At 36.4% G+C, this 26,825-nt stretch overlaps 1 protein-coding gene across 1 annotated transcript in view; it reads left to right on the top strand.

The window, feature by feature from the left end:
* The window catches only part of MAN1A2 (mannosidase alpha class 1A member 2), a 189,996-nt gene that overhangs the window by 144,486 nt on the left and 18,685 nt on the right, over positions 1-26,825 (top strand). Inside the window, exons 9-12 of the mRNA XM_002924539.4 lie at positions 4,780-4,895; positions 7,831-8,050; positions 13,106-13,278; positions 16,400-16,515. Of these exons, the coding sequence (XP_002924585.1) occupies positions 4,780-4,895; positions 7,831-8,050; positions 13,106-13,278; positions 16,400-16,515 (625 nt within the window). The remainder of the gene's footprint in view (positions 1-4,779; positions 4,896-7,830; positions 8,051-13,105; positions 13,279-16,399; positions 16,516-26,825) is intronic.

Below are 26,825 nucleotides of genomic sequence, written 5' to 3' on the forward strand. Positions count from 1 at the left end.
ATGCTAGGTGGTCATACCAGTGAGACACAGAACATGTCCACCATGGTTTTAAATTTGGAAGGTTGGCTGGGTTGGTAATGGTTTTAATAATGCATCCATGCGTCCAGGCAAAACCCAGAGTACAGTGGCTTATCCAGCAGGGAGGAAGCTATGGACACAGATTAAATTGCAGAGCCATTGGGTCCCAGCCAGGAGCCAGTCATAGGAGCTCAGCGGTTAAAAGTATAATTGCTTATGGTAGAACCTCAGTGAAAGGACTAAAATATAACTTGATTTTTTAAAAATCCCAGAATATAGAGGAAGAAGACTAAGAGAGACTAAAATTTGAGAAAAAAGAATAATAGAAAAGCAGTCTAAGAGGTCCAGTTTCCAACTAGTAAGAGTTTCAGAAGAGAGAAACAAGCAGGTGAAGTGGGGAAAATAAATAACGGAAGAGAATTTTCTCAGAGTTGCAAGATGCGAATCTGTAGTTGGAAAAGTGCCCAGCACAATGAATGTAAGGAAACATTTGAGCAGTATCAAAATGAAGATGTAGAGCTTGGAAAGGCCAGTTCAGTGTGAGGAAGGGGGATGGAGAGAAGAGGACACGTTGAGCCGATAAAACAGCACTGCTGATGTCTCTCACTCATGACGCTTGATGTTATGGGATGTTGGAGCAGTACCTTTGATTACCTCTGAGGGAAGATGATTTCCAACCTTGAATTTAATACCTTTACAATATAAAATTAAGAAGGAGAGCATAATAAAGACATGTTCAGACAGCAGAGTTGCAATCCACATAGTCCTTCCTGGGAAATTATGTAAGAATATGATTCAGTTAGGGTATTAAGGAGGGCACGTATTACATGGAGCACTGGGAGTTATATGCAAACAATGAATCATGGAACACTACATCAGAAACTGATGTACTGTATGATGGCAAGCGTAACAATAAAAAAATAAAGGTCATATTAAGCACATTAAAAAAAAGAATATGATTCAGTTAAAACAGGCGGAAACTAAGATGAGGTATTGAAACAATGGGTACAACTTAGGAAAGCGGGAAAAGAGAAGTCTGGAGGTGATTGCTATACAGTACGCTGAGAGGATAACCAGCTTGGGATGAAGGCCTCAAGGGCGATGCAATAAATGTAGGTGTGGACTCAGTGTATGTGGAAGGGACACGCCTGAGGGGCTGGGAAAGAATAAAAATGATGAAAGAAAAACAGGAGAGACCACATACAGGGAGGTAGGAGGACAACAGAAACAGAGCGCGTCTTTAAGCAGTTGATGAGAATCCCAAGACGAGACTGGGCAACTGGTAAGATAGTAATGGCATCATTCACCGAGTGAGTCAAGACATTATGACATGACCACAACATTGAAGTAACAGTATTGATGGGGATCTTTTGTCATCATTGTTTTGATATAGCTGTTTTAAAATAGTTCCTTCCCAGATAAAAAATTACTGTCTCCTTGGGGCGCCTGGGTAGCGCAGTCATTAAGCATCTGCCTTCGGCTCAGGGCGTGATCCCGGCATTCCAGGATCGAGCCCCACATCGGGCTCCTCCGCTGGGAAGCCTGCTTCTTTCTCTCCCACTCCCCTGCTGTGTTCCCTCTCTCACTGGCTGTCTCTCTGTCACATAAATAAATAAAATCTTTAAAAAAAAAATTACTGTCTTCTGGTTCATTAGCAAATAAGGTACCAAAAGTTATCCTCAACATTTCTCTCTCCTACACGTATTCTCTGTCCCTAAATATGAGGGACTTTCCCTGTCTACATAATTCCATATTGCTTTAATATTTTATAAATATGTGTTATCTTTTATGATTTCCAGTAACTATAAATAATACTTAAATCTGTTGGAATTAATCTAAGTGTAACTTATCTTCGAAACCCATCATCATATATTACCATCATCATAAAATTCTTAAATGTAAGTATGACGAGTATTGAAAGCTGTCAGAAATTTAATTGTGATTTTCTCGTGCAGTGTGAGAGAAAACTCTTATCTTCTGTTCCTCTGAGTGTCTTCTCTAATACCCAAGCACTTTAAATGTTAAGAGACTCAGAAGCCTACATAAGGCAGAGGACTCCTTCTAGGTATTTAGATGGAAAACAAAGGAGATCATTAAGCTATCAAATTATTCTTGAAAGTGTATTGCCATTTTATATGAATGGCTATTTTATGTGAAGTTGACAAATCATTTAGTGATAGAGGTCAGAAAAATGGTTATCTTGGGGCGCCTGGGTGGCGCAGTCGTTAAGCGTCTACCTTCGGCTCAGGGTGTGATCCTGGTGTTCTGGGATCGAGCCCCACATCAGGCTCCTCCGCTAGGAGCGTGCTGCTTCCTCTCCCACTCTCCCTGCTTGTGTTCCCTCTCTCGCTGGCTGTCTCTCTGTCACATAAATAAATAAAATCTTAACCATTTTTCTTTTCCTTTTTTTTTTTTTATCTTTGGAAGTTGGGTATTGATTGTGAGGGTCACATGAGGGAGACTTTGGAATGCTGGAAAAGCTCTCTATATATTTTATCTTGGTGGATTTATGGATGTATATATATGTAAGAATTCATTGAAATGTACACTTAGGACTAAAGGAAAAAAAAAGTGAGAAATAAGAGCATTTGAGATGCAGGTTATTGAAGGTGCAAGTGAATTACAAAAGTATTAGCAGACATGTTGTTTAAAGTGAATGGTGGCACTTTCCCGTTTATTACTTTCTATGACAGAACATGATTTAATCACACAAATTACATGTATTCCAATAATGCATAAATATATACAGTAAAAATTGAAGGACTACTTTCTTAGAGGTAATCACTGTGCACAGTTATCTTTTCATACCTTTTCTATGTGTACAGTAATATTCTTTAAACATACAAATTTTTAGTAGTATCAAACTATATTATTCTGAAGCTTGCCCTCCCCCTATTTAACAGCATATAATAGATATCCTCCAATATCAGATTACACATTCCCCTGATCCTCTTTAATGATTGCAGTTTCTCTTATAGTCTGTTCATACTGTAATTTATGTAGCTACATCCCTAGACTTTTGAGGTTATCTTACGTTTTTACTAATGGATACAGTGCTCTGATGACCTTTTTTCTTTTACATCTATACTTGTGTGTTTGTGCAAGTATTTGTTACAGGATAATTCCAGAAGCAGAAAACCTAGTTAAATTTTGGTAACTACTACAAAATTGCCCTCCATTCCCAGCACCTATGGACCATAACTTTATCTACATTGGATGCTATCAGTTTTTAAAAAAATGTTTGCCAATTAAATAGACAAAAATGGAATTTTTTAATTTGGTTTTCTGTGGTCACTAATGGAGTTGATCTTCCTTTCTTATATTAATTATCAATTTGTGTTTCTCTTTTTAAATTACTTGTGTGTGCTCTAAAGCAATTTTCCTTATTTAGTTATCAGAGTTCTTTGTATAGGGTATTAATCTTTATTTCTGTTAATATATGTTGCAAATATCCTATTTGATTTCTTGTCTTACAGATTCATTTATGGTAGCTTGTACCATATGATGCTATAAATCTTTTCCTTTGTGGTTCCTTCATTCTGTGTTTTGCCTAAGAAGATCATCTGTTTAGGAAGCGCAGACGTCTTCTTACATTTTCTTCTGGAATACTTACAGTTTTGTGTTTTACTTCTAAATCACTAATCCACCACAAATTTATTTTTGTGAGCTAAAGATACAAATATTAAATGCATATTCCCCCAAACAGATTGCCAGTTGTTCCATAAACCACCCAGCAGTCCATCCTTTCCTCTCAGTAAAGTAGGAAACCAGTGCTAGTGCTCTATGAATGATTGACAGGTTGTAAAAGTATGCTGTTTTTCTTTTTTGTGCAGGGAGGATGTGAGGTTTTTTTTTTAAAAGGTTTTATTTATTTATTCGACAGAGATAGAGACAGCCAGCGAGAGAGGGAACACAAGCAGGGGAAATGGGAGAGGAAGAAGCAGGCTCACAGCGGAAGAGCCTGATGTGGGGCTCGATCCCATAATGCCAGGATCACTCCCTGAGCCAAAGGCAGATGCTTAACCGCTGTGCCACCCAGGTGCCCCAGGATGTGAGTTTTTAAGCAAAGTTCAAGAATGTAGGGTGGGGCTCATGGAAAGGGATAGAAGAATAGGGTTGCCTTGGGAGTTATGCTGTTGCCTTGGATAGGATTAAAAGTATAGATGGGGTAGAATAAGAATACATGTAGGGCAAACATACAAAGTGAGAGCTATATAAATAGCAATCAAGTGTATCCATTCAGTAGCTTTTTATATTATGCAAAGTATTACTACAAAGGAATTCTTGGGCTTTTTTCTCCTTTTAGATTTATTTTGCTTTACTGTGTATGGCACAGAAATCACCACTGACCATCCTAGAGGAAAATGGGCTCTTTTTCGTTAACATCAGATTTGAGTGTATCTCATGTTTAATCTTATAGCTTGTATAGTTAAAGTCATTAGTATATGAATGATAATTGTTTTCACTTCCTGAAAAGTTTGGCTGTGTGACACTGACAACTGTGGCTGAAGAAAGAGACTCCTATGCGTGTGAAATACCCCATCCAGCAGAAAGGGATTTCTGGAAAGTTGGGTATACATGTAGAGGGAAGTGATGAGGGCGTATTTTTACTGTACTAAATTTGAAGCATGCTGCAAGTAAGGCTGTCAATATAATTTTTAAATTGTTGACCAGTAATAGTCATTATACTTGAAAAAGATTATTTCATTGTCTTCTGTCTTCTCTCCCACCTCCATCCTTCCCTGTTTCTTTTCATTACAGACCATACATCAGTTGGCGGGCTGGGAGACAGTTTTTATGAATACCTACTAAAAGCATGGTTGATGTCAGATAAAACAGACCACGAGGCGAGAAAAATGTATGATGATGCTATTGAGGTAATTCTTGTCAGCACATTTACCTGTGAATATACAGTGTGTTTCATAGTGACCAGTGAACACCTGTGTGCATTTGGCTCTCTGCCCTCACTGTAGAATTTTAGTATTTTAATCTAAAAGTCTTGTATTGTTTTCCTCTATTGTGGCATTTTAAAGAAATTGTTGAAGAATATGTAATATATTTATGTATGAAAATTTAATTACTTTTAGTTATTGCCTACACAGACTGGAAAAACTTCTGACTTCACACACATTTTCATAAACATTTCTTCTTTCAACTGACATTGAACCTACACATGGAGAGCCTTGTGGATAAATAATAAGGGCAAAACACTTATGTAATATTTTCCATTCGCCAGGTGCTATTGTATACCCTTTTACATACATGAAATCATCTTATCGTTACTGCTGTTTTACACTTGAGAACCTTATGGCACAAAGAGGTTAAGTAACTTGCTCAAGTTGGCAATAGCCAGTAAGTGATGGAGCCTGAAACTGAACAGTCTGGCTCCAGGTGCTGTGCTTTTAACCCCTTTACTGTATCGCTTCCTATTTATATAACCTCTTACCACAGTGTTGTGGCAGTTTAAAATTGGAACAGGCTTCAATCTTGGAAGCACTTATATGTGATATTTCCAAGCAAAAACTGTGAAAAAGAAGTGTGTTACCCACTTAAGTTATTTGCTTTGTGATCCAGTACAGACCCATAGCCCTTTAGTGATTTTAATTGGTTTTTAAAGTTGTGTTGAGGCACCTGGGTGGCTCAGTCAGTGAAGTGTCTCACTCTTGATTTTGGCGCAGGTCATGATCTCAGGGATGTGAGATCAAGCACCCTGTTGGGCTCAGCACTGGGCGTGGAGCCTGCTTAAGATTCTCTCTCTCCCTCTGCCTGTCCCCCTACCTCTCTTTCTCGAATAAATAAATAAAATCTTCTTAAAAAATCAGTTTTTGAAATTATGTATATATATATTTTTTTATTTTATGATTTTTATTGAAGTATAGTTGACACGTAATGTTGCATTCGTTTCAGGTGTACAACATAGTGATTCGACAAGTCTTTAATACTGTGCTCACTATAGGTGTAGCCACCATCTGTCACCATATAACGCTATTACAGTACCATTGACTATAGTCCTTTTATCCCTGTACTTACTCATTCCGTGGCTAGAAGCCTGTATCCAACTCCCCTTCTCCCATTTTGCCCATGCTCCCACCCTCCTCTCCTATTCTTGATATTCTTAAGTTTTATTTTTCTCCATCAAAGTTGTTTGGGATTTTCAAAGAAACACATTTAGGCTTTGTTGATTTTGTATAATGTTGTATATAACACCACCATTCTGACCATAGTTGATCAGTATTCAGAGTTATAGTTATTGTTATGTTTTTAAATTAAAGCAAGGATCTTATTATCCTTTTTATAGCCTTACTTTTGGGGAAACTAATTCCCTACAGTCATTCACAGAATGTACAGGTGTTACAGAATGTACAGGTGTTAAACTGGTATTTGGCATATGGTATTTAGTCCATTGTAGGCATTCAATAAATGTTTCTTGAGTAGGCATCTATTGAGTGCCTCACATGTGGAAAACATGCCAGATGCCATGAAGCTCACAAAGATGAAAAACATTGTCCTTGCATTTGAAAAACTAATCTTCTTATTTGTGCTTCAGCATACTACAGTAATCAAAACTTATAAATCAGTGGTAGTCCCTTATTTTGCTTATCACCCATTCCTTGTTCCCCTGTCAGCCTAAATACAAGTATCTACCATTTACTTACAAAATGACTTCTTAGTTAAACATTTATTGACTACATGCTACACTTATAGGCCTTCTGGAATATAAGATGATGAATGAGGCATAGTCCTTGTAATTCTGTAAAATAGACGTTATCATTATAAGGAATACACGATAAATTTTTCCAAAGCTGATTGTTACCAAACTTGTCAGAGAACACCACACAAAAATATGGGTTAATTCTTATTCCTCTTTATTGTCAGAAAAGTATAGTCTCTAATCATATATAATCATTTTCACCTTTTCACCAAAGAGAACTGAATTAATGCAGTTTCTTATACTTTTCCATAGAATTATCTCTAAAGGCAGAGAATTAATTTATAGCCCCTCTTAGCAAAGTCTGAGAACATAGTCCACAGGAACAAAGCTCTTAAAAATCTCATTTTTAAAGTTAAATGTACTTGTTGAACTCTACTTTGTGTTACATTCGAGTTTAACATAAAATATTTCTCTTGCCATCCCCACATCTTTTGAGTAAAATTGGCATTCCAGGAAGATGGGCTATGTTTATCACATGGCCTCTCATAGCCATGGCACAGCACCCAAACAGGTGCCTAAGTTTGCAAAGTAAGGGGCTGGGCAGTTAAGTTTGAACTTCTAATTAGTTTTGTAAGCTTTATAACATAAGATGTCTCACCTAATAGTGCCTTTTTAAAGTACTCTGACAAGAAGTATAGTTACATGGAAAAGGAGAAACCATTTTAACTAATTACGAAATCATATTTTTCTGATTAACCTAGATATTCTTCCTCTTCAGTTTTGTTGTATGAAATAGAAAATAAATTGGTAGAGCCTTATGGGTTATAACTTGTCATCATGATTTCAGTTGACTGATTCTTATGAATTCCATTTAGCTCTAGAAGAAAAAAAAACCTGTAATACAGGTAGTGTTATGTAGGTCAGTCTTCCCTCTCCCACCTTGTCTTTGTCATAGTAGTGATGATGTATTTGTTCAAGATTCTGTGCGACTTGTTTGCTCTCCAAAACTTACTTACTATAAATTAACTTTTCCAGTTTGGGAAAGTTACTGATTCGTAGAATATCCCATTACCAAGGTTTTATGGTAGCTAGAAGGATATAATAAGTTTGAACACCAACACTTTGCTTCCAAAATTTTGAATATCTACTGTTTCTTGTAGGCTATAGAAAAACATCTTATTAAGAAGTCCCGAGGAGGTCTCACCTTTATTGGAGAATGGAAAAACGGGCACTTGGAAAAGAAGATGGGGCATTTGGCCTGTTTTGCTGGGGGAATGTTTGCCCTGGGAGCAGATGGTTCCAGAATGGATAAAGCTGGTCATTATTTAGAGCTAGGGGCAGAAATTGCACGTACATGTCATGAGTCATATGACAGAACTGGTAAGAGTATTAATAACACTAACTACTTAGACTAACATAACCTCTAAGTTAAAAATATATCCAGGAATTAGAAGAAAACCATATAGGCATTTTTCACCTTGAAATAGGTTACTCTAATACAGTAAATAATTTTCTTAAGAACTTGAATTTTAATTCTGGAAATGTGTTCCTGCATCATTTTTAAAAATTATTCTGAATTGTACTGATTTTATTAATAAAGATTTTGAAGAAATTGTTTTAATGATGAGAGGCAAGGCATTTGAGGATGTATGGGATGACTATTTTAATATAGTAAGAATGCATTTTAGCCATTCATTTCAGCTTCTGTAAAACTAGTTACTTAAAAGAACACAAAATTGGCTGATTGAAGTTACTTGCCTTGAATATCCTCTTGTGAAAATAAGAATGACCAAAAGATAATAGTAGTTATACTGAATGTATAATTGGTATCTAGGTCTATTAGTGGTCTCGTAGTCAGTTCACCAAAAATTTTTGAGTTGATGGTGCCTAAGACTAATAAGATTTTCTAATGTTGCTTTAGGCAAATATGTAATATTTCTGGGCTTCAGTGTCCTTACCTGGAAAATAAGATGGTTCTCAGTGGTGAAAAAGATTTTTCTTGGGGGTGAAAAAAACCCTTTTTTCCCTAATATATAAAGAATAGATATATATACAGTCATAGATAAACAGTGTGTATTTATTAAAATTTTATGGGGAGAGAAAGTAATTAGGTTTTTTAAAAAGCCTGAAAAACGATTGAAAAATACTGAAGTAGACCTACCAAGATTTTTTCCTGGTTTAAAAAAAGTGTTTCTTTATGAAATAATGGAAAATGTGTTCCCAGAAAGACTAAAAACTAGTAATTTCTGTTTGCGATTTCAGAAGTTGAATTGTTGCTTTTATGAAATAACTGAATTTCCATTTTAGGATTATTTTGCCATCAGGTACCATGACACAGATATGACTGGCTTAAAATTTATCCTAGTTCATCTTAGTTCATAAATCTGTCAGGTTATTTTTATATAATAAGGAATTGAACTTTTGGTGAAATTGACCTTTCAAGTTCCCTCAGTAACTAAGTCAGGGATTCCGTTTCTTGACAAAATACAACTAAGTCAAAAGGACATTGAAGCCGTTGTTATTTTAGAGTGGTTTAGTGTTGGTATGTAGTACATAGAAAGTTGGTGATCTAATTTTAATAGAAGCTAAATTATGTTGACTATATAGAATATCAAATATATTTAAAAATACACCTAAAATTAGTAAAACATTGAGGACCAGAATGGATATTCAGTGTGTACTAGGACCCATGATCATAAGACTTGTTATGCAGATTTTGACCACAAATGAAATAATAGATGTAAAATAGTAGGATTTCATACAGCAGACATATTAAAAATATGATATACTATTGTTATTATCATTAATTATTCTCTCCATTAAACATGAACACCTATGATGTGCCAAGCCTTACACTGGATGCTTACAGATGAAAGTATGAATAAGACGTATCCCTTCCTTTGAGAAATTCATAGAATACTAGAGTTATGAGAGGATTCTCTGTCACATTTCATAGAGACATAGCAGATGCTGATATGAAGTACTGTGATACTGGAGAAAGGAAATGTGCCTAGGATTCAAAAATCCCATGTTCCACTATTTATTATCTCTGAACCTTAGCCAAATCGTGTAACCCGCCTAAATCTTGGGTGCTCCATCTGCAAAAAATTGGAACAATAATACCTACCCTGTCTTTCTCAGTATGTTGTTGTGAGTATAAGTGAAATTTTAAGCAATCCAGTCTGTGGTTACGGCAGTCATGCTGGTTCTGATGGTCACTCGCACATGGCAAGTCAGTGAGCCTGTGCCCTTCTTTGCCGTGGTGTGCCCCAGAAGATTACTGTTTGATTTGTGTCCTGTATTTTCAAGTCTTTCACTGTTTTTACATATCTTTAATCTCAGCTTAGATCCTTTCATTAAAAGGTACAATCCTAGTGTTGCTTCCTTCCCACTTGGTTATTACATCTCCTGTGTTTTGGTATAGCTGTGCTATAATTTTTTGGCCAGCTTGTTTAAAAATATCCATTCACTTTTTAGCAGTTTTTCCAGCTAAATTCAAACAATAAGGACTTCAGAATTTCATTTTCATTTGTTATTGGAATTAGAATAAACTTTAATTCAGAATTTGGTAATCTTATATATTTCACTATATTGACGAGCATGGTCTGCTGCTAAATAATTTAGCTAGGTTTGTAAGAACCATTGCTGAATCTATTCATGAAACTAAGTAGTAACTTAGTGTCATTTCAGACATTATTGTATCTACATTGGGAAGCTAGGTTGATACATTCTTTTATTTTATTCTGAGATATAATGTGGAATTGGTGCCAAACAAGATCTTAGACTTCCAAAATATAGTACTGTTTTTTTTTTCCCCTGGGTTTCTAGATTTAAAAAAACAAATGAACAAAAAAACTGAACATGAATAAAATAAGACTGTTATTTAATTTACTTCTTATTGAAGTTGGCTAAGGTCTTCTCTAGACTACGTGCTATTACGTTTGGGGGAAATTTTGATGTTAAGATACATGTAACATACTCAATGGACAAAAGATCCATTGGACATGGAGTTTTGGACATAACTCTTTTTCCTTAAAAGGAAGTTAATAGGAGGGAAGTAGTTTAAGTTCTTCCCTTGCTGTTAGGCTACTGAAACTATAGTCAAATCGCCTGTCCCAGAATATTCCTCATGCTTTGTTTTCTTTTGTTGAATTTCTTTTGTTGACCTGAGATGCTTGTTTTTCCCATCTCTACAGATTCTACCTATCTGAAGGACTCATGACCTGCAAACTAATCTATGCCTCCTTTAAGTGTATCTTTCACTGTCTTACTTTGACCTTTGTCACATTTGGTATTTTACTTTGATTTTTTTTTTTGGCATGTCTCTTAATTTTACTTACATTATATGATTTTTGAATCCTCTTAGAGTTCTTTTTACCCAGGCACTAAATTATTCATGGTTTCAACTCAATTTTTACTTGCTGGATTAGTTTCCTTTTAGAAATAAGTATCCAGTGTAAATGGGAAATTTAAGATAGAAAATAGAAATTAAGTGCAGGATAGATTGTTAGGAAATCATTTTTTACAATTCTTAAACAAAGGAACACCTAAGAAATAATGCCCTCAGAAACATGAAACCAGTGATTTGGCCAGCCTTATGGGTGTAATTGGTATATAATTTAGGCTTGTACATTTTTATATACCAACTCCTCACAAAGCAGATACATTCTCTTTCTGTTGTGTTTTATTTGTGAAGTTATGAATGGCCAATAAGAGAGATACAATTTTTAGTGAGAAGTTTAAAATATTAGTTCTGTGCAGCCAATTTTTACTTCCAGTTCAGGTGATATTGTCATTACAGAAGTTATTATCTAATTTAAAGTCAGCCTTAAGATTAACATTTTGAAAACTCCATATGATCACCTCTTAGCACTCACTGAGAAAGGAGAAACATAAGAAATTCAGATAAAATGACTTCCTCTACTTTTTTATTGGATTGCCATCATCTCAGTGCTTACGATGTTTGACTTTTGTCATCATTTTGAAGCATTTATTAAATGCCAAATCATATTTGATCATATGCTGACCTTGTCAATAAACTGGATAGAAGTTCTCTAACAAAAATTATTGATGAGTTGTTGGTTAATCCTAACCTCAAATCCCATTGAGGAGTTGGTCAAAGCTTTGTATGCAACACAAAGTATGCATACAATTTCAGAGGCTTCTTGGCAGAACACTGTCTTCTTCCAGAGCCTCAGGTTGAAAATCTCCTGCTTGAGTTCTGCTTTAGTTCTCTAAGACATATCAGTAAACTCTTCTGGATCCCATGTTTTGCTTTCAGTAGAACTATCTACCATTGGTACAATGTTTTTGGTTTTGTGTTTTTTCTTGGGGGGGGGTGATGGTTGGTGAGAAAGACCTGATTTTCACATTTGTATGGGATTACTTAGAGCTTACAGTGTCTCCCTTGTAATGCTGAAATTTGGCCACAGCAGCACATGTCGTGCCAGCAGCTATGGCATGATTTTGTTTATGGACTGCCAACATTACAGTTCTTGTTTTACCTTTTCTTTTCTGAGAAAATATAAAAATGTCTAGCATTTTTGGAAAGAGGTGAGAGACCTTGAGAATACCCATAAAAGGAAAGAAATATGGCAGCTGAGAGTGGTAATTGTGTGTGAGTCCAACACCCCAGTGGAAGATGACCTTACATTGACCAGAGTTAGGGTGCTCGGTGTGATTAGAAAGAGGTTATTAAAAAGACTTTCATGCAGTGCTGTATTCTAGCCTGAATGGAAATCATATCATTCAAAATATAGTATGTAGTGTTGAAATATATGTGTAATGGCCCTATTTTATTCAGACTGATAAATGGGCAATACTGATGAAATTCTGGGTGATTGACAGTTTAAATCTCATCTTTGCTATATATACAGAGGCTATAGGAGAAAAGAAACTGGTTTAAGTTTGAAAATATATTACTTTTTATATACCATAGGTTGCTTGAAAAGAAAAGTATATAATCTACACCTAAATCTAATTCAAGGTCTGAGCTCTAAAATGTTTTCTTACATATGTTATATTAAAAGGACTTTAAAATTGTTTTAACTTTAAAAAAAATAATTCTGCACAGTACAATTATCCGTCTCATTTTATTTTGGAACAGAACAGAATACGTAATGTGCTTATGTCTAGCTTTGCATTTGTTGCCAGAGGATTACTAGACTCTTGTCAGTACAGTTGGATTTAGCAGTATGTTGATGTACATTATGTATGAGAAATATTTCATGTCTGGATAATAGGAATATTTATAAGGCTAGTATAAGAAAACCAAATGTGGATCTTTTAAAGTCACTGATTTTTGCAAAACAGCAACAATAAAAATAAAATGAACATAACTTTACATTATACACCATTCTTTCAGGGGGAAAAAAGCTCTGGCGAACAAACACAAATGGTTTATTGTGCTCATTTGTTTCTTTTGTCATGTTACAGCATTAAAGCTGGGTCCTGAATCATTCAAGTTTGATGGTGCAGTAGAGGCTGTGGCAGTCCGGCAGGCTGAAAAGTATTACATCCTCCGTCCAGAAGTAATTGAAACCTATTGGTACCTATGGCGATTCACTCACGATCCAAGATATAGGCAGTGGGGCTGGGAAGCAGCACTGGTAAATAAGCCAATATTTCATTTTGTGTTCAAGAGCCTTAAATCAAGCCTTCCCATAGTACTATGTGTCCTCATCCATGTTACTTCATGTTCAGTAATTGTAGTGCTACTTCCATTTATCTGATGGAAAAACTCTGTTACTCAGTTTAAATTTCAAGTTTTTTGTTTTTAAGATTTTATTTATTTGAGAGAGAGAGGGAGAACAGGAGGAGGGGAGGGAGGGGCAGAGGGAGAGGGAGAATCTTAAGTAGACTCCCCACTGAGCACGGAGCCTGTCTCTGTTGTGGGGCTGGATCCCAGGATCCTGAGATCATGACCTGAGCTGAATTCAGACTCTCAACCAACTGAGCCACCCAAGTCCCCCTTAATTTAAGTTACTTAAGCAGTAGAAATAAACCTTAGAATCCTAGTTCTTGATTAAAACTATTTTCCTAGTGGTGTTCACTCATTATTATTCTTGAATAATAAAAAGTCATTTAAAAGGCATTATGGGTTTTATTTGCCAATTAAGGCTTAACCTCTAGAAAAAAAAATCGTAAAACTGCCCAGACTCACAGCCTGAATAGATTACCCACTATTCACTTCAGCTTGTGTTCCAAGTAATTTCTTGGTGGACAATCATAAGAAGAATCCGTGAATTGTTAAAATTTTTCTAGATTGAAAGACTGTTTATCTATTTATGAGACATTTTTAATGGCTAGTAAGTAAAGAAGGCAAGTGGTTTATTCCTAAAATACTAGCCTTTCAGAGAACCCCATGTCTGTCTGTATACCTGGGGAGGAAGAAAAAATATTAGTCTTGTCATGAAAGTATAGCACATTCCCAGGAGTAAGGGAGTGTTTTATTCTTTGAGATATACTAATTATGCTAAATAGCACTAGCTATGATGGATATTCATATTCCAATTGTTTAACTTAAGCTTGCAGCCTCAATAGAATGATGACATTCTAGGTGAGATAAATATTGTTAGTAAATTGCTTGGGTAAGAATGGGCAAGATAAGTTTTAGGGTGGAATATAGACCAATTGATGTAAAAAGAAGGTTTCACAGTGGCAACCAGAGTATAAAGAACATGAACTGAAATAATTATGCTTTAAATTCAAGTTTCAGAAGTATGCCATGGTAAGGAAAGGCAGGGTTGGAGACAAAAGAGGAGAATTCACATCTTAAGTAGAAGTTACTTTCTTGTCTATCACTGGCCTCCCTTTTCAGTGTGAAGAAGGTAAAGGGAAGTCAGGCTGAGACAAAAGAATAGTATCCTGTATGTTTTCTGTAGCTTTAGCTATTCCATTCACATCTTCAAACTTCCAACTTGAGTATATTTGTATGAAAACTTGCCTTCAGGAAATGACTCTAAATTAGTCATGCCTCCCTGCTACTTTCTCAATATCCTTAAACTGCTCTGATAGTTTTCTGGCAGTAGAGACACATGATCATTGCACAGAACATGGCATTTAAAAACTCTTCAATTCAAAATATGTTTAAGATCTTTAGATAGAGAGGGGTGCCTGGGTGGCTCAGTCCGTTGAACGGCTGACTCTTGATTTCAGCTCAGGTCATGATCTCATAGTCCTGGGATTGAGCCCTGTGTCGGGCTCTGCACTCAGCAGGGAGTCTGCTTAAGAATTCTCTCCCTCGGGGCGCCTGGGTGGCACAGCGGTTAAGCATCTGCCTTCGGCTCAGGGCGTGATCCCGGCGTTATGGGATCGAGCCCCACATCAGGCTCCTCTGCTATGAGCCTGCTTCTTCCTCTCCCACTCCCCCTGCTTGTGTTCCCTCTCTCGCTGGCTGTCTCTATCTCTGTCGAATAAATAAATAAAAAAATCTTAAAAAAAAAAAAAAAAAAAGAATTCTCTCCCTCTTTCTCTGTGCCTCCCCACCACACAATGCACACATGCTCTCTCGTCTCTCTCTCTCTCTCAAATCTTTAAAAAAAATTTTAGATAAAGTACCAAACTGTTTGTTAAGAAGACTTCTAAAACCCAGCTATAATAAAAATGGAACCATATAAAAATGAACAGCTTGATTAAATAAAAACTTTCAGTGTTAATTAGCTTTTCATTAGAAAGGAGGAAGAACAGAAGAGCAAGAAGGTAGTAAGATTAGGAACAAGAAGCCATGGCAGTAATGATTAATTAACTGTACCTTCATTTGACATATCTCAGGGCTAGGTAGAGGGAGGAAAGAACCGCATGTGATTCACCTTCTCGTGAATGGCGTAATTCGGGAGCGATATGCCTGCATAAGCAGGATATTTGCTTGCTATGAATTAAAAACAGGGTTTTGAATGGGTTCCATTTGATTCAGTGTGTTTTATTTAGACATGTTCAAAGATGTAAGAAGAGATGTAAATTAAGAATTTTAGCTCCCAGTTGGGCAGTAGAGCACAGTAGTTAATGATAATGAGGAGCAAATTTTTACTCTTTGCCTTAGTTTTCCTATCTGAAGTAGAGCCTATTAAGACAACCTCATGAGTTGTTGGATATTTAAATCTTAATACATGTGAAGCCCTAAGAAGAGCCTTCAGCATGTAGCAAGAACTTCGTAATGGTTAGCTCTTAATATTGTGATTATTGTAGTAGGTATGTGGGTGGGTACTTCCTGCCAGTTGATACCCCCTGTAATGCCTAACTTGTAGGATCATAATACGATGTCTGTCATACAGTATGTTTGCAATAAATATTACCTCATTGCTATTACTATGGAGGTAATACTATTGTTTTAAGCGTGTTTTGTTTATCTTTAGAAGTGAAAAAAATTGCCTTTAAAATGGAAAGTAAAATTTAAAATCCAAACTGAACTCCCCTGATTTGTCAAAATTAATGCGGCTTTATTGTGCCAGACAGGTCTCTGATTCAGTGTGAATTGACTTTTCTAAGTGAGGAAAATGTAAGATGTTTTTAAAAGATGAAAGGGTTTGGAGAAGGAACCATTGCACAGGAAACAGAGTACCTCAGTTAATTTTTCCAGTGTGAGAATACTTCCATTTGGTAATAAATTTTATTCTTAACCTATCAAATTCTCATACAGATCTTTGTGAACTTTTGACTGTGGTTTCTGAATTTGTCCTTCAAAACTTGAGATTCTGTGGAATCGATTCTTTGGTCTGATCTCTTTCATAGGCTATTGAAAAGTCTTGCCGAGTCAGTGGTGGATTTTCTGGGGTGAAGGACGTGTACTCTTCTACTCCTACGCATGATGATGTACAGCAGAGCTTCTTTCTTGCTGAGACGTTAAAGTGAGTCGATGCCTTTACAAATGTCCTGTTGTAGGCTGGTTTTGCCGTATGATCACTACATGGTGAATTATGACTGTGTGGTATGTTACACCAGATTTTATTACTAATATCTTTATATGTAATTGGGTCTTAAATTTTTAGCTGCATCTCAAGAAGAATGACTTTAACTATGAGGTAGATATTTTGTTTAGTACCTTCATTTTGTCTTTGGCTCTGTGGTGCACATCAGAATCCCCTGGAAAGATCACTGGGCCATACCCACAGAGTTTCTGATTCGGTAGGTCTAGGGTGAAACCTAGTAAGAATTTGCATCTTTGACAAACTCCCAGCTGATACTGGTGGTGCCAGTCCTGGGACCACACCTGAACTCCCTGCTCTGGCTAGTGAAATCAGTTCAGAATAATGATGGGATGTTGAAGGTACTAGAGGGTATACATAGATCATCGTCATCCATCCTCCCTGTGAGGTTTCCTATAAAGATACACATTAAGGAAGAGTGGGGAGAAAACACAGCTAGTATTCGAGCTTATACTTAGAACTACAAGCAGAGCTCTGTAAACTGACCTGGAAGAAGGTAGAGACCTAAAATGTGTCCACTTCCCTAAGGATCTACAAAGTAAATATCTTTTGATACCCTCTCTTAAATTTCATGTATTTCCTGTCTGTCTATACCTGAATGCTTCACAAACTTGTCGCCGCCTTTGTTCAAAAAAAAAAGTTTATTTCCAGGCATTGTTGAGGTTACTTGTGGATATACCCATAGAGAAAAAGGGCAAAAATCCCTACCCTCCCGCAGTCTACATTCTAGTATACTTGTAGCTTACATTTTGGGACATTAAAATTGAAATGTACACATCTCAAACTAAGTTTCTTAATCCTAAATGGCCATCTTATTCCAGTTTTTCTTTTATGTTATCCCTAGTTCTCTTCTTTTCCTATCTTTTCAGCTTCTACATTATAAAGTTATTTCTTTTTTCTCTGATATATCACTAAGTCTTTATGATTCCTGTTAACCCTGGTTCTTTATTTTGCCCCCTCCTTTCCATATCTGTGACTGATCCTACCCGGGCCCTTATTGCTGCTGATGGTTTAGAACATCTGCTTGGTAGTCAGCCCCTGGCCCCTGGTCACCTCTTATCCCTTGTTGGATTCGCCCTGTGTGGTTAGGCTGAGACTGTGTGAGGCAGAGCGCTGGGCGGAAAGGTAAAACCACAGCAGCTGGAAGTACATACTTGCTACACCCTAGCCGGGTGAACATGTCAAAATAAAATTTCTTTGCCTTCAGTTTTCATATCCATAAACTATGGAATTTGACCCAAATTAGGTAAGATCTCTTGCTTTTTTTAGACCAGGAAAATTATAAGGATAGCGCAATGAGTGTGAATTCTTCACCTAGATACCTATCGCTAACTTTTGCCACTCTCCTCTACCCCTGTGCACACGGTTTTACTTATTTTTAAAAATTCATCTATTTGCACTCTAACTTGAGAGTTACCAGCATTCTGATACTTAACCCAAGAGGTCAGAAGGAAGGGGAATAATCCTACATGATCACAGTGCAGTTATCACAGTTGTGAAACTTAACATTCTTACAATACCGTTGTTTAATATATAGCCCACTTTCAGATGTCTCAGTTGTTCTGATAATGTACTTACAGCTATTTATTTTTAACTCCAGTCTTGGATCCAGTAAAAGATCATTTGTTGCATTTGGTTGTCATATCTCTCTCGTTTTCTTTAACTAGAACAAAATGCTCCTGTTTTGCTTCTGTCTTCTATGACACTAACGTAAGTATTCAGGCTAGTTGCTCTTGAGAGTGTCGCTCAGAGGGTTTAGGTATTTGTGATTTGTTTCTTTATGATCAAATTTAGGTTAAACGTTTTGGGCATGGATATTGTATAGATTATGTGTCCTCATTGCATCCTCTAAAGAGGCACATGGTGACAGGTTAGCCCATTACTGGTGACTCTAAGTTTGATCATAAGGTTAGATTTGCTTACAAGGTCATGTAAAGAATCTTTTTTGTTTTTGTAAGTGATAAGTGATCTGTGGAGTGATAACTCCCTTTTTCCAGCAGTCTTTCATCCAGTGTTATTAGCGTCTTGCTCAGTGAACTCTTACTGTAGTAGTGGTAAAATGCTAAACTTGAGACGACTTCTAGTCTTAAAAAGAAATTGCTTGATTTTCAACATTTGTATACCATTTTCTTCACGTTACTGCCCTCCTGCTCAAAAAGCTACAGCTCAAAAAGTTCATCTCTGGGTTCATTTCTCATTTCTTTTACTATGGATTCTATCCTCAAATCAAGCTGATTGATTGATTTATATGACATATAGATATATATTATGTATATAATATACATTTCATTGCATTTCATTGTCTATTTCATATTTCATTGGCTCTGGCAGGAATGCCTTTACCATTTCTATCAATTCCCCTCTCTTATTTCTTTCTTTTTTTTTTTTTTAAAGATTTTATTTATTTATTCGACAGAGATAGAGACAGCCAGCGAGAGAGGGAACACAAGCAGGGGGAGTGGGAGGGGAAGAAGCAGGCTCATAACGGAGGAGCCTGATGTGGGGCTCGATCCCATAACACCGGGATCACGCCCTGAGCTGAAGGCAGATGCTTAACAGCTGGGCCACCCAGGCGCCCCCCCCCCATTCTAAATTCAGTTCAGATCTCACTTCTTACAGATTGGCTTTCATAATTCTCAAATTCCTTATCATGTAGACCTTGAGTACTTTACTTTAGTACGTGGGGTAGGGCTGCAAATATGTGCCATTTTGCCTTTCCCTTTCCAGTACGTTTAAGGAATCCAGATCACCAGTTGACCTTGGTACTTTCACTGCCAAGTTCAGGAAGGATCCTTTTGAACACAGCACTCTAGGTAACCAGTTTATATATATAAATTCTATGACTAGAATAACTGTATATGTAATTACAATATATATATATATATAGTATTGTAGTTATATATATATATAACTACAATACTCAATTTTCAGAAAAACATGTATACATTTGGATCAATAAAAGTGAAAAAAATCAAACAAGAACAATCATACAAGTAATTATAACAAAATCTCAGCTGAGGAGATGATCACAGTTGAGTATTGCATTCAAGGAAGTGTTTTGTTCAGGGGCATCTGGGTGGCTCAGTCATTAAGCGTCTGCCTTTGGCTCAGGTCATGATTCCAGGGTCCTGGGATCGAGCCCCGCATTGGGCTCCCTGCTCAGTGGGAAGCCTGCTTCTCAACCTCTCCCTCTGCTTGTGTTCCCTCTCTCGCTGTGTCTCTCTTTGTCAAATAAATAAAAATCTTAAAAATAATAAATAAATAAATGTATTTTAAAAAAGGGAAGTGTTTTGTTCAGTATCATTCTCATCTTTGTGAGTTGGGAGAACATATTACCTTAACAAATGAGATACAATTTTTTCTTACTGCTAAATTATGACTTAATTTGATAGCTCATTATTAAAGACTGAACTATGAGATGAAGCACATAATAATGCCCTTTTTATAAGTCAAAAAGAGTTGAATACTGGCAATTTTACATGGTTTAATCTAGTACATAATGGCAAATGTCTTCTAACAGTGATGTTACAGAAGATGTCAGATTCTTAATGTGATTTATTCTTTATAAAAACTGATGGCATAATATGGAATGCATTTGATTCAAGACATTTCTGTGAAAACTAATGTTGGTTTGTATTTTTCTTACTATTAAGAGAGCTTAGAACTCTATAGAGGAATGAAGATTAGTATGATTTCATAGATTTTAATGAATTTAAACAGGCTTTTGTCAGAAGCTGAGTAACCATTAACTGAAGATTTTATATTCTGTCAAGTGGTTCAGATTTATTGTTAATTCATGAAAGGGCAATAACCCATTAGTTTTAGCTACCAGAGATGGCAGCTGATTAGCTTGGCAGTGGTAACGTTAAATGTAGAAGCCTGTGTTCTTGACCTGGTTGAGGGCCGTATTGTTGGGATGTTGTACTATAGACGGACTATATCTATAGCTAGACATTTTTCTCCAGAAGGTAAGATGTGTGTCCTCTGTTTCTTTGTTTCCCTGAGTAGTTGCCAATTTGTTTATTCCTATAGCATATATACTGATGGCACAATAAAAACTTGGTAATGAGTAAGGTCAGAGATAGATTTCTTCAAAGCCTCTTTCCTTAAAACCCTTACATTCTAATAGAGGAAATAAAACACATGCAGATTTGTAGAAAATGTTAAATATAGTAAGTGCATAAGAGAAATGTTAATAAAGTGAGCAAGTCTTCTGGAGGAGGAGGAGTTTACTTAACCTAGAAAGCATAAAGGAAGACTTCATGGAAGTGGGGGCATTTAAACCAGACTTGAAGATGGGTAGAGTAGGATGAATTCGTATTTGGGGAGTAGCTGTAAGGTAGACAGTGAAATAGTGAGGATGAGACACAAGCACTCTTTAGTGTAACTGACAGGTGCTAGTATCTTATTAGATATAGAGAGATTTGGAAAGAACGAAGAGTAAGAGATAACGTTAAAGTCTTCAATGTGGGTAACTGTAAGGATTATGACACCAAGTTGCAAGAAGAAATAGATTTTCAGAAAAGATAATGAGTTACTTTTGACATATGTTCCCAAGAGGCATTTGGAAATATAGATCTGGAGCTCAAAATACAAGTTCAGGAAGATTTTTAAGGATGAGGAGAAAAGAAAGTATGTATCTGATCCTTCGAAGATGCCTACATGTAACAAAGGAGGTGTTCCAGGTTAGCCTGGCAGAGTGAACACCTGCATTTATCCTCCACTCTCTTGAAAGCCATTGAAGTGATTATAGAGGGCTGAGAAGGTATAATGAACAAGCACTAAAGAAATGAGAAAGAAATCAACAGTAGACAAGAGATGTCAGCAAATTTTTAGAAGATGGAAAACAGAAAGCTAAAGTACCTGCATGGGGAGAAGTTAATTGAAAACCAACTGGTGAGTGCTTCAGAACCTTGGAAAGACCCAAGGCTGTAGGGTGCATGGTAGGATTGAAAACTGTAGAATTTTTAAATAAGTTTGTATAAGGAGTAGCTAGACCCCAAGTTCACCCCTGCCTCCTCGCTACCGTGAATGAAACTAGAGATTTTTTATCTGAAGAGGTCAAATCATGGAGGCTGTGAACTTAGGGATGCCAGGTACAGCTGAAAGTAGACAGAAGATTGGAGGGTTCCTGTCTAGGAAATGGATTAGCCTACAAGAAGAAAAACTAGAGATACTGCTACATGAGGCTCCCTCAGCAAAATGGCCACAACCTCCCCTGCCCCCAGTGGTGCACCACCAGTAAATGCCATGCCCACAGTTTCTATTCAGCTATTGGGGGCCTCACTTTTAAATATTAATGGGCATATTGACTTAAATATTTATCAAACTAGATGTTTATGTATGTATACTTAGAGTTTTAAAATTTATTTAAAAAACAAAATATGAATACAGCAAGGTTTCGAGAAAATATCCCAGAAGTGAAGGACATGAGTTTCCAGATTGAAAGCAGCCACCAAGATTCCAGCACAGTGTATGAAAACAGACCCACACCAAGGCACAATGCCGTCAGACCCCTTAGGGTAAAGGAAAGATCTAACAGCCTCCAAAGAGAGGGGGAATAAAAGTCTTGGAAAAATGATCTGACATCAGGATGGCTTCAGACTTCTCAAGAACAACAGTGAAAGCTAGAAGCAGTGGAGCGGTTCATTCAAAATTATGAGAGAAAATTAATTTCAACTTAGAATTTCAAGTTTTAGTCATGCAAGGCCTCAAAAGTCTACTTTCTAAGTTGATGCCTTGGAGGGTATATGCTATCAAAACTGAGTATAAACCAAAACAGAGACGTGGGATGTAGGGAACAAGTGAAAGGAAGATGAAGAGGGTTAGCAGTCTAGATTGAATGTGACAGAAGGCTCCGGAGGGATTTTCTCAAGATTAAATTTATAAAATGTTTCTATCTGAATATTTTAAAAGGAAATTTAGACAATTGAAGATTTTGGTATATTATTGGTAAGAAATACAAGGCAGTCTGCTTTTTAGGTGAGGGGAGGAATTATGTAAAAAGGGAAAAAGCCGTGAATAGCTTTCAGCTAAGGGGAAATTGCTTAATTTGAAGCCTTTTGTTTGGAGTCTGGATTGTTTTACAAAAATAGGTAAATAATACCACTGTGCCACATTTGTCTGGTTGCAAGAAAGAGAAATATGTTCTTTGATAATGGGTTTGTTTTCTCCAAGAATTGTCTTTTCATTGGTTTTTAGTGTAATATGAGCTGATCCAGAGCACCTTATGCTACAAGAATTCCCAGAGACACCTGTATCTACATCCATTAACCTAGGTCTCATTCAGCTCTCACTGAATCTCAGCACGCTTCTGTTGTGTCTTTCTTTGAAGGTCTGATAAATGGAGAGAAGTGTACATGTTGAAGATACCTTTTCCACTTTTTCTGAGCTTGTATATATTAGACATTAAATGGCTTTGAGAAATCACTGGTTATTTGGAATCGTAGTCCTCTTAATAAGTTTGTTGTTGAAAGAGAAACACCATAAAGACCAAGTTTACCACCACAGTTTGTCTGCTTTCACTGGCAAAATACCTGGGGCAGGAACTGTGTTTTGTTTGTCTTTCTGTGAATCTTGCTTGTGTACTTTCCCCCTCCTTCCTATCTCTTAAAATTGAAACTTTGAATATAATAGCAGAATTCTGGAAAACTATGTAAGAATATGTCAAGGATCTTAGTAAAAACTATGGAAAAAATTTTATGTACAAAGGTGTTTATTACTATTATAAAAATAGTTATTACATGTTCAATAATAGTTGGACAGTTAAATAAATTATGGCATATCCACAGTGGCTGTTATGGAGCCAGTAGGAGCCATGGACTCTCCACAATAGGATATTAAGTAGGCTATTATGTGCACATATACGTATGTGTAAATAAAATGTGAAGATAAACATCTTCATGTGTATTTCAGCATCAAAAACATTGTTTTTACTTTTGTAATCAGAAAAACAATATTTTAAATAAATTAAACTGCAACCATATTTTCCTGCATCAGATTTAGTTGCTGTTTTTGTGCCTAGAATCAAAAGGAAAGTTTTTTGAGCTGCAAGAAAAGTTAGAGGTCATTCAGTCCAACAAAACCACCACAATCCATTTCTTCCTCCTACACACATTCCCAATGCTAAAAGTCTCTTTACAACACACAGAGTATTTTGTCATAAAGTCTTTTTTAATCTTGTCAGTTGATGGGCAGCCCACTGCCTCAGAAGGCCAATCCATGCCACTGTTCAAAAGCTTTTTATATTAGAAAAATCTTTCTTATTTTCAGTTAAAATCTGCTTCACTGTGAGTTCCACTGAATGATCCATGTTTTGCCCTTTGGAAATATACAGTCTTCTGCATAAATGTTCACTAAAAATACTTGTATTTGCCAGGCTAAACATTTTAAGTTTGTGTACTATTCTTTCTATGGCAGCGGTCTGCTTGCCTTCTCTGGAGATGAGTTAGTGGTTTTCTAGACCGAACACTGTATTTAAGATGTGGTTAAACCAGGGCAGGTTACCAGTCCCTACTGTGGTCATTAGACTTGCATCAGTGCAAGATAATACTGTTTTCTATTTTCTGCTAACCCTGTCAGTATAGCTTGAAATTTTTCTGTAGGTCTTTTTTTTTGGGGGGGGGCGGTCAGGGAGGGACATGAACTAAGATAATTATTTTCTCTCTTACATTTGGAATGATTAATTTTTCTGAAATTTATTTCATTTTATCTTTATCCTTATTAAACTTTATTTTGTTATGTTTAACATATTCTAATTTGTTGAAATTTTGAACTCTTGAGTTTTTCATTTAATGTTTTAGCTATTCTAGCTTTGTGTCACTCACAGATTTAATAAATACATCTTCTCTGTATTTACCCAGTTAATCATATGATACAAACATCTAACCATGTATTCTCAACCAGTACATATTTATCTGTTTTATCCCAACTCTTTCCCTTAGTAGCTGTATGACTTTGGATAAGTTCCTGAATTTTCTGCCTCAGTTTTATCATATGTAAAAAGGTAATTAATAATAGTGTCACCTGAAAGATTTGTTATGGAGATGAATATAGCGAAGCATTTAGAATTACACCCGGCACAAAATACAATGTGCAGATGGAAAGTCGCTGTAGGACAGTAGGGCTGGCAGCCAGGGGAAAAAAGCTAGGTGTGAAGCAAAGGAGAACAAGGACAAACTGGAACTCACAAGGACAAATGATCCCATATCTGTGTCTCATGGCCTCCAGCTTTGATAAGCAGCTAATTTGCAGAAGAAGCTGGCACCTTTTGCCATGGGACTACCATGCCTGGCTTAGGAATCGGAAAAATTGCTGAGGAGCTCCAGCAGGAGCTGCAGGTGCTGCGGGTCTGGCCGCCGCCCCTCCCTCCAAGGTGAGCCAGTGCGTAGTGGTATTAACAGCACACGACAGCACTTCACTCCCCTGAAAGCAGAGTGAGGACTGTTTACTGCAGCCTCCAGATCACGTGCGGACATGACTAACTTAGAGCCATACGGAGAAAGTGCTCTGACAAATGTAGTTACAGCTTAGAGTTACAGCTTAGCTGTGTTTAACAAAGTACGCAGTCACTGTGGGAGACAAGCCCTTCCAGACAGTGAAAGAAATTATAAGCCACTTTATATCCTATAGTATGCATTATCTATATATAAAAGATCATTTAAAACATGTTATAAAGCTATAATAACTACGAATAGTGTTACAAGAGTAAATGGAACAGTGGAACAGAACAGAGTTCAGAAATAAGCCCACTTATATGTGGGAATTTCATCTTTGAAGAAAAGCAGTCCAGATCCTTGAGGAAAAGTTCGATTAGTTAATAAGATGATGTTAGAAAAACTATTCGCTAGGAAAGAATCCTGGAATTTGGGCTGGATCCCTGGTAAATACCAAAACTGATCTTAATATAAAATATGCTTTAAATATAGAAGATGAAATAAAATCATGAAAAAAATTGGAAGTGTTTTTTTCCCCAACTCTGAGGGTAAAGATGACATGACACAAAACCCAGAAACCATAGAGAAAATATAAAACATTTTAGCCACTTGAAAATGTAAAACATCTACAAGGGGAAAAAAAAAACACTGAAGTAAAAAATGGCACAATGGGAAAACATATTTGCAAAACATTTGATAGTCAGTGGGTAAACTTTCTTAAAATTTGAAATTAAGGAAAAAATACTAAGTTAAAATAAGTACAGGCAGTTCACTGAAAATATAGATGGAAAATACCATAAACACATGAAAAATAAATGTGTGACCCACTCATAGAGAAATGACGTAAAATTAATAATCAGATGCCATGTTTTACTATCCACTTACTTCAGATTTTAAAAATTTGTATTCCGGTGTTGGCAAGGATGTAAGGATCTAGTCACTTACACAGGAGGTAAGAGTGTGCTTCCTTTGATGTGGGTGGTAGAATCTTTGGGAAAGAACCTGTTGAAATATTAAGTTCACATTAATTTGGCTTCTGTAGTCCTACTTCTGTTGTAGAACTGTCCTGCAGGTATACTTCCCCAGGTGAGGGAGACAGATGACAAGGATGTTCCTTGCTTCCACAGTGTTGACATTCTTTGTTCCTGTACTGAGTAATTAAGTGCTGCATGTACCTTTCGGTCACGTCTCCTGCTAGACCACTTTCCCCATGCATTTGATCTACACCTGCCTGTTAGCCTTTTCACTTACATGTCCTTACTCTCGCTGTCCCTTCTGCATGCAGTACTCGTTCCTTTTTTTTTTTTTTTAATCTCTAACAAAATCCCATTATTTTTTCAAGGCCTACTTCAAAAGCACTGTGTGTGAGTCCTCTCCAACACTAAGGCAGAATTAACCCATCCTTAGGTATACTCACAATACTTCCTTTGTCCTGATAGTCTACAGGAAACATGAATACTTTCAGTGTTTAGTTTCATGTTTGGGTTAGAGTATACACTCAACTAATGTTTGTTGAACTGTACAGAATTCATAGCGAATTCTTGTCATATTAAAATTGGTTGTATAAACATCTGTCTCCTTTATATTGTGCAATTCCTCAAAAATCAAGACTAATGTGGTTATTTTTAAAATAGTTTATTTTTTAATTATAAAAATAATATGTGGATATGGCAAAATGAATTAAATATTAATATGGAACAGAAAAAATGAAAAAGAAAAGTTTCTCTGTATTCCACATCCAGTCTCACTTCCCAAAGATAACTATTATTAAACAGTTCTTGATGTATCCTTTTTAGA

Source organism: Ailuropoda melanoleuca, chromosome 2 (assembly GCF_002007445.2).
Source record: "Ailuropoda melanoleuca isolate Jingjing chromosome 2, ASM200744v2, whole genome shotgun sequence".
In the NCBI taxonomy this organism is placed as follows: Eukaryota; Metazoa; Chordata; class Mammalia; order Carnivora; family Ursidae; genus Ailuropoda; species Ailuropoda melanoleuca.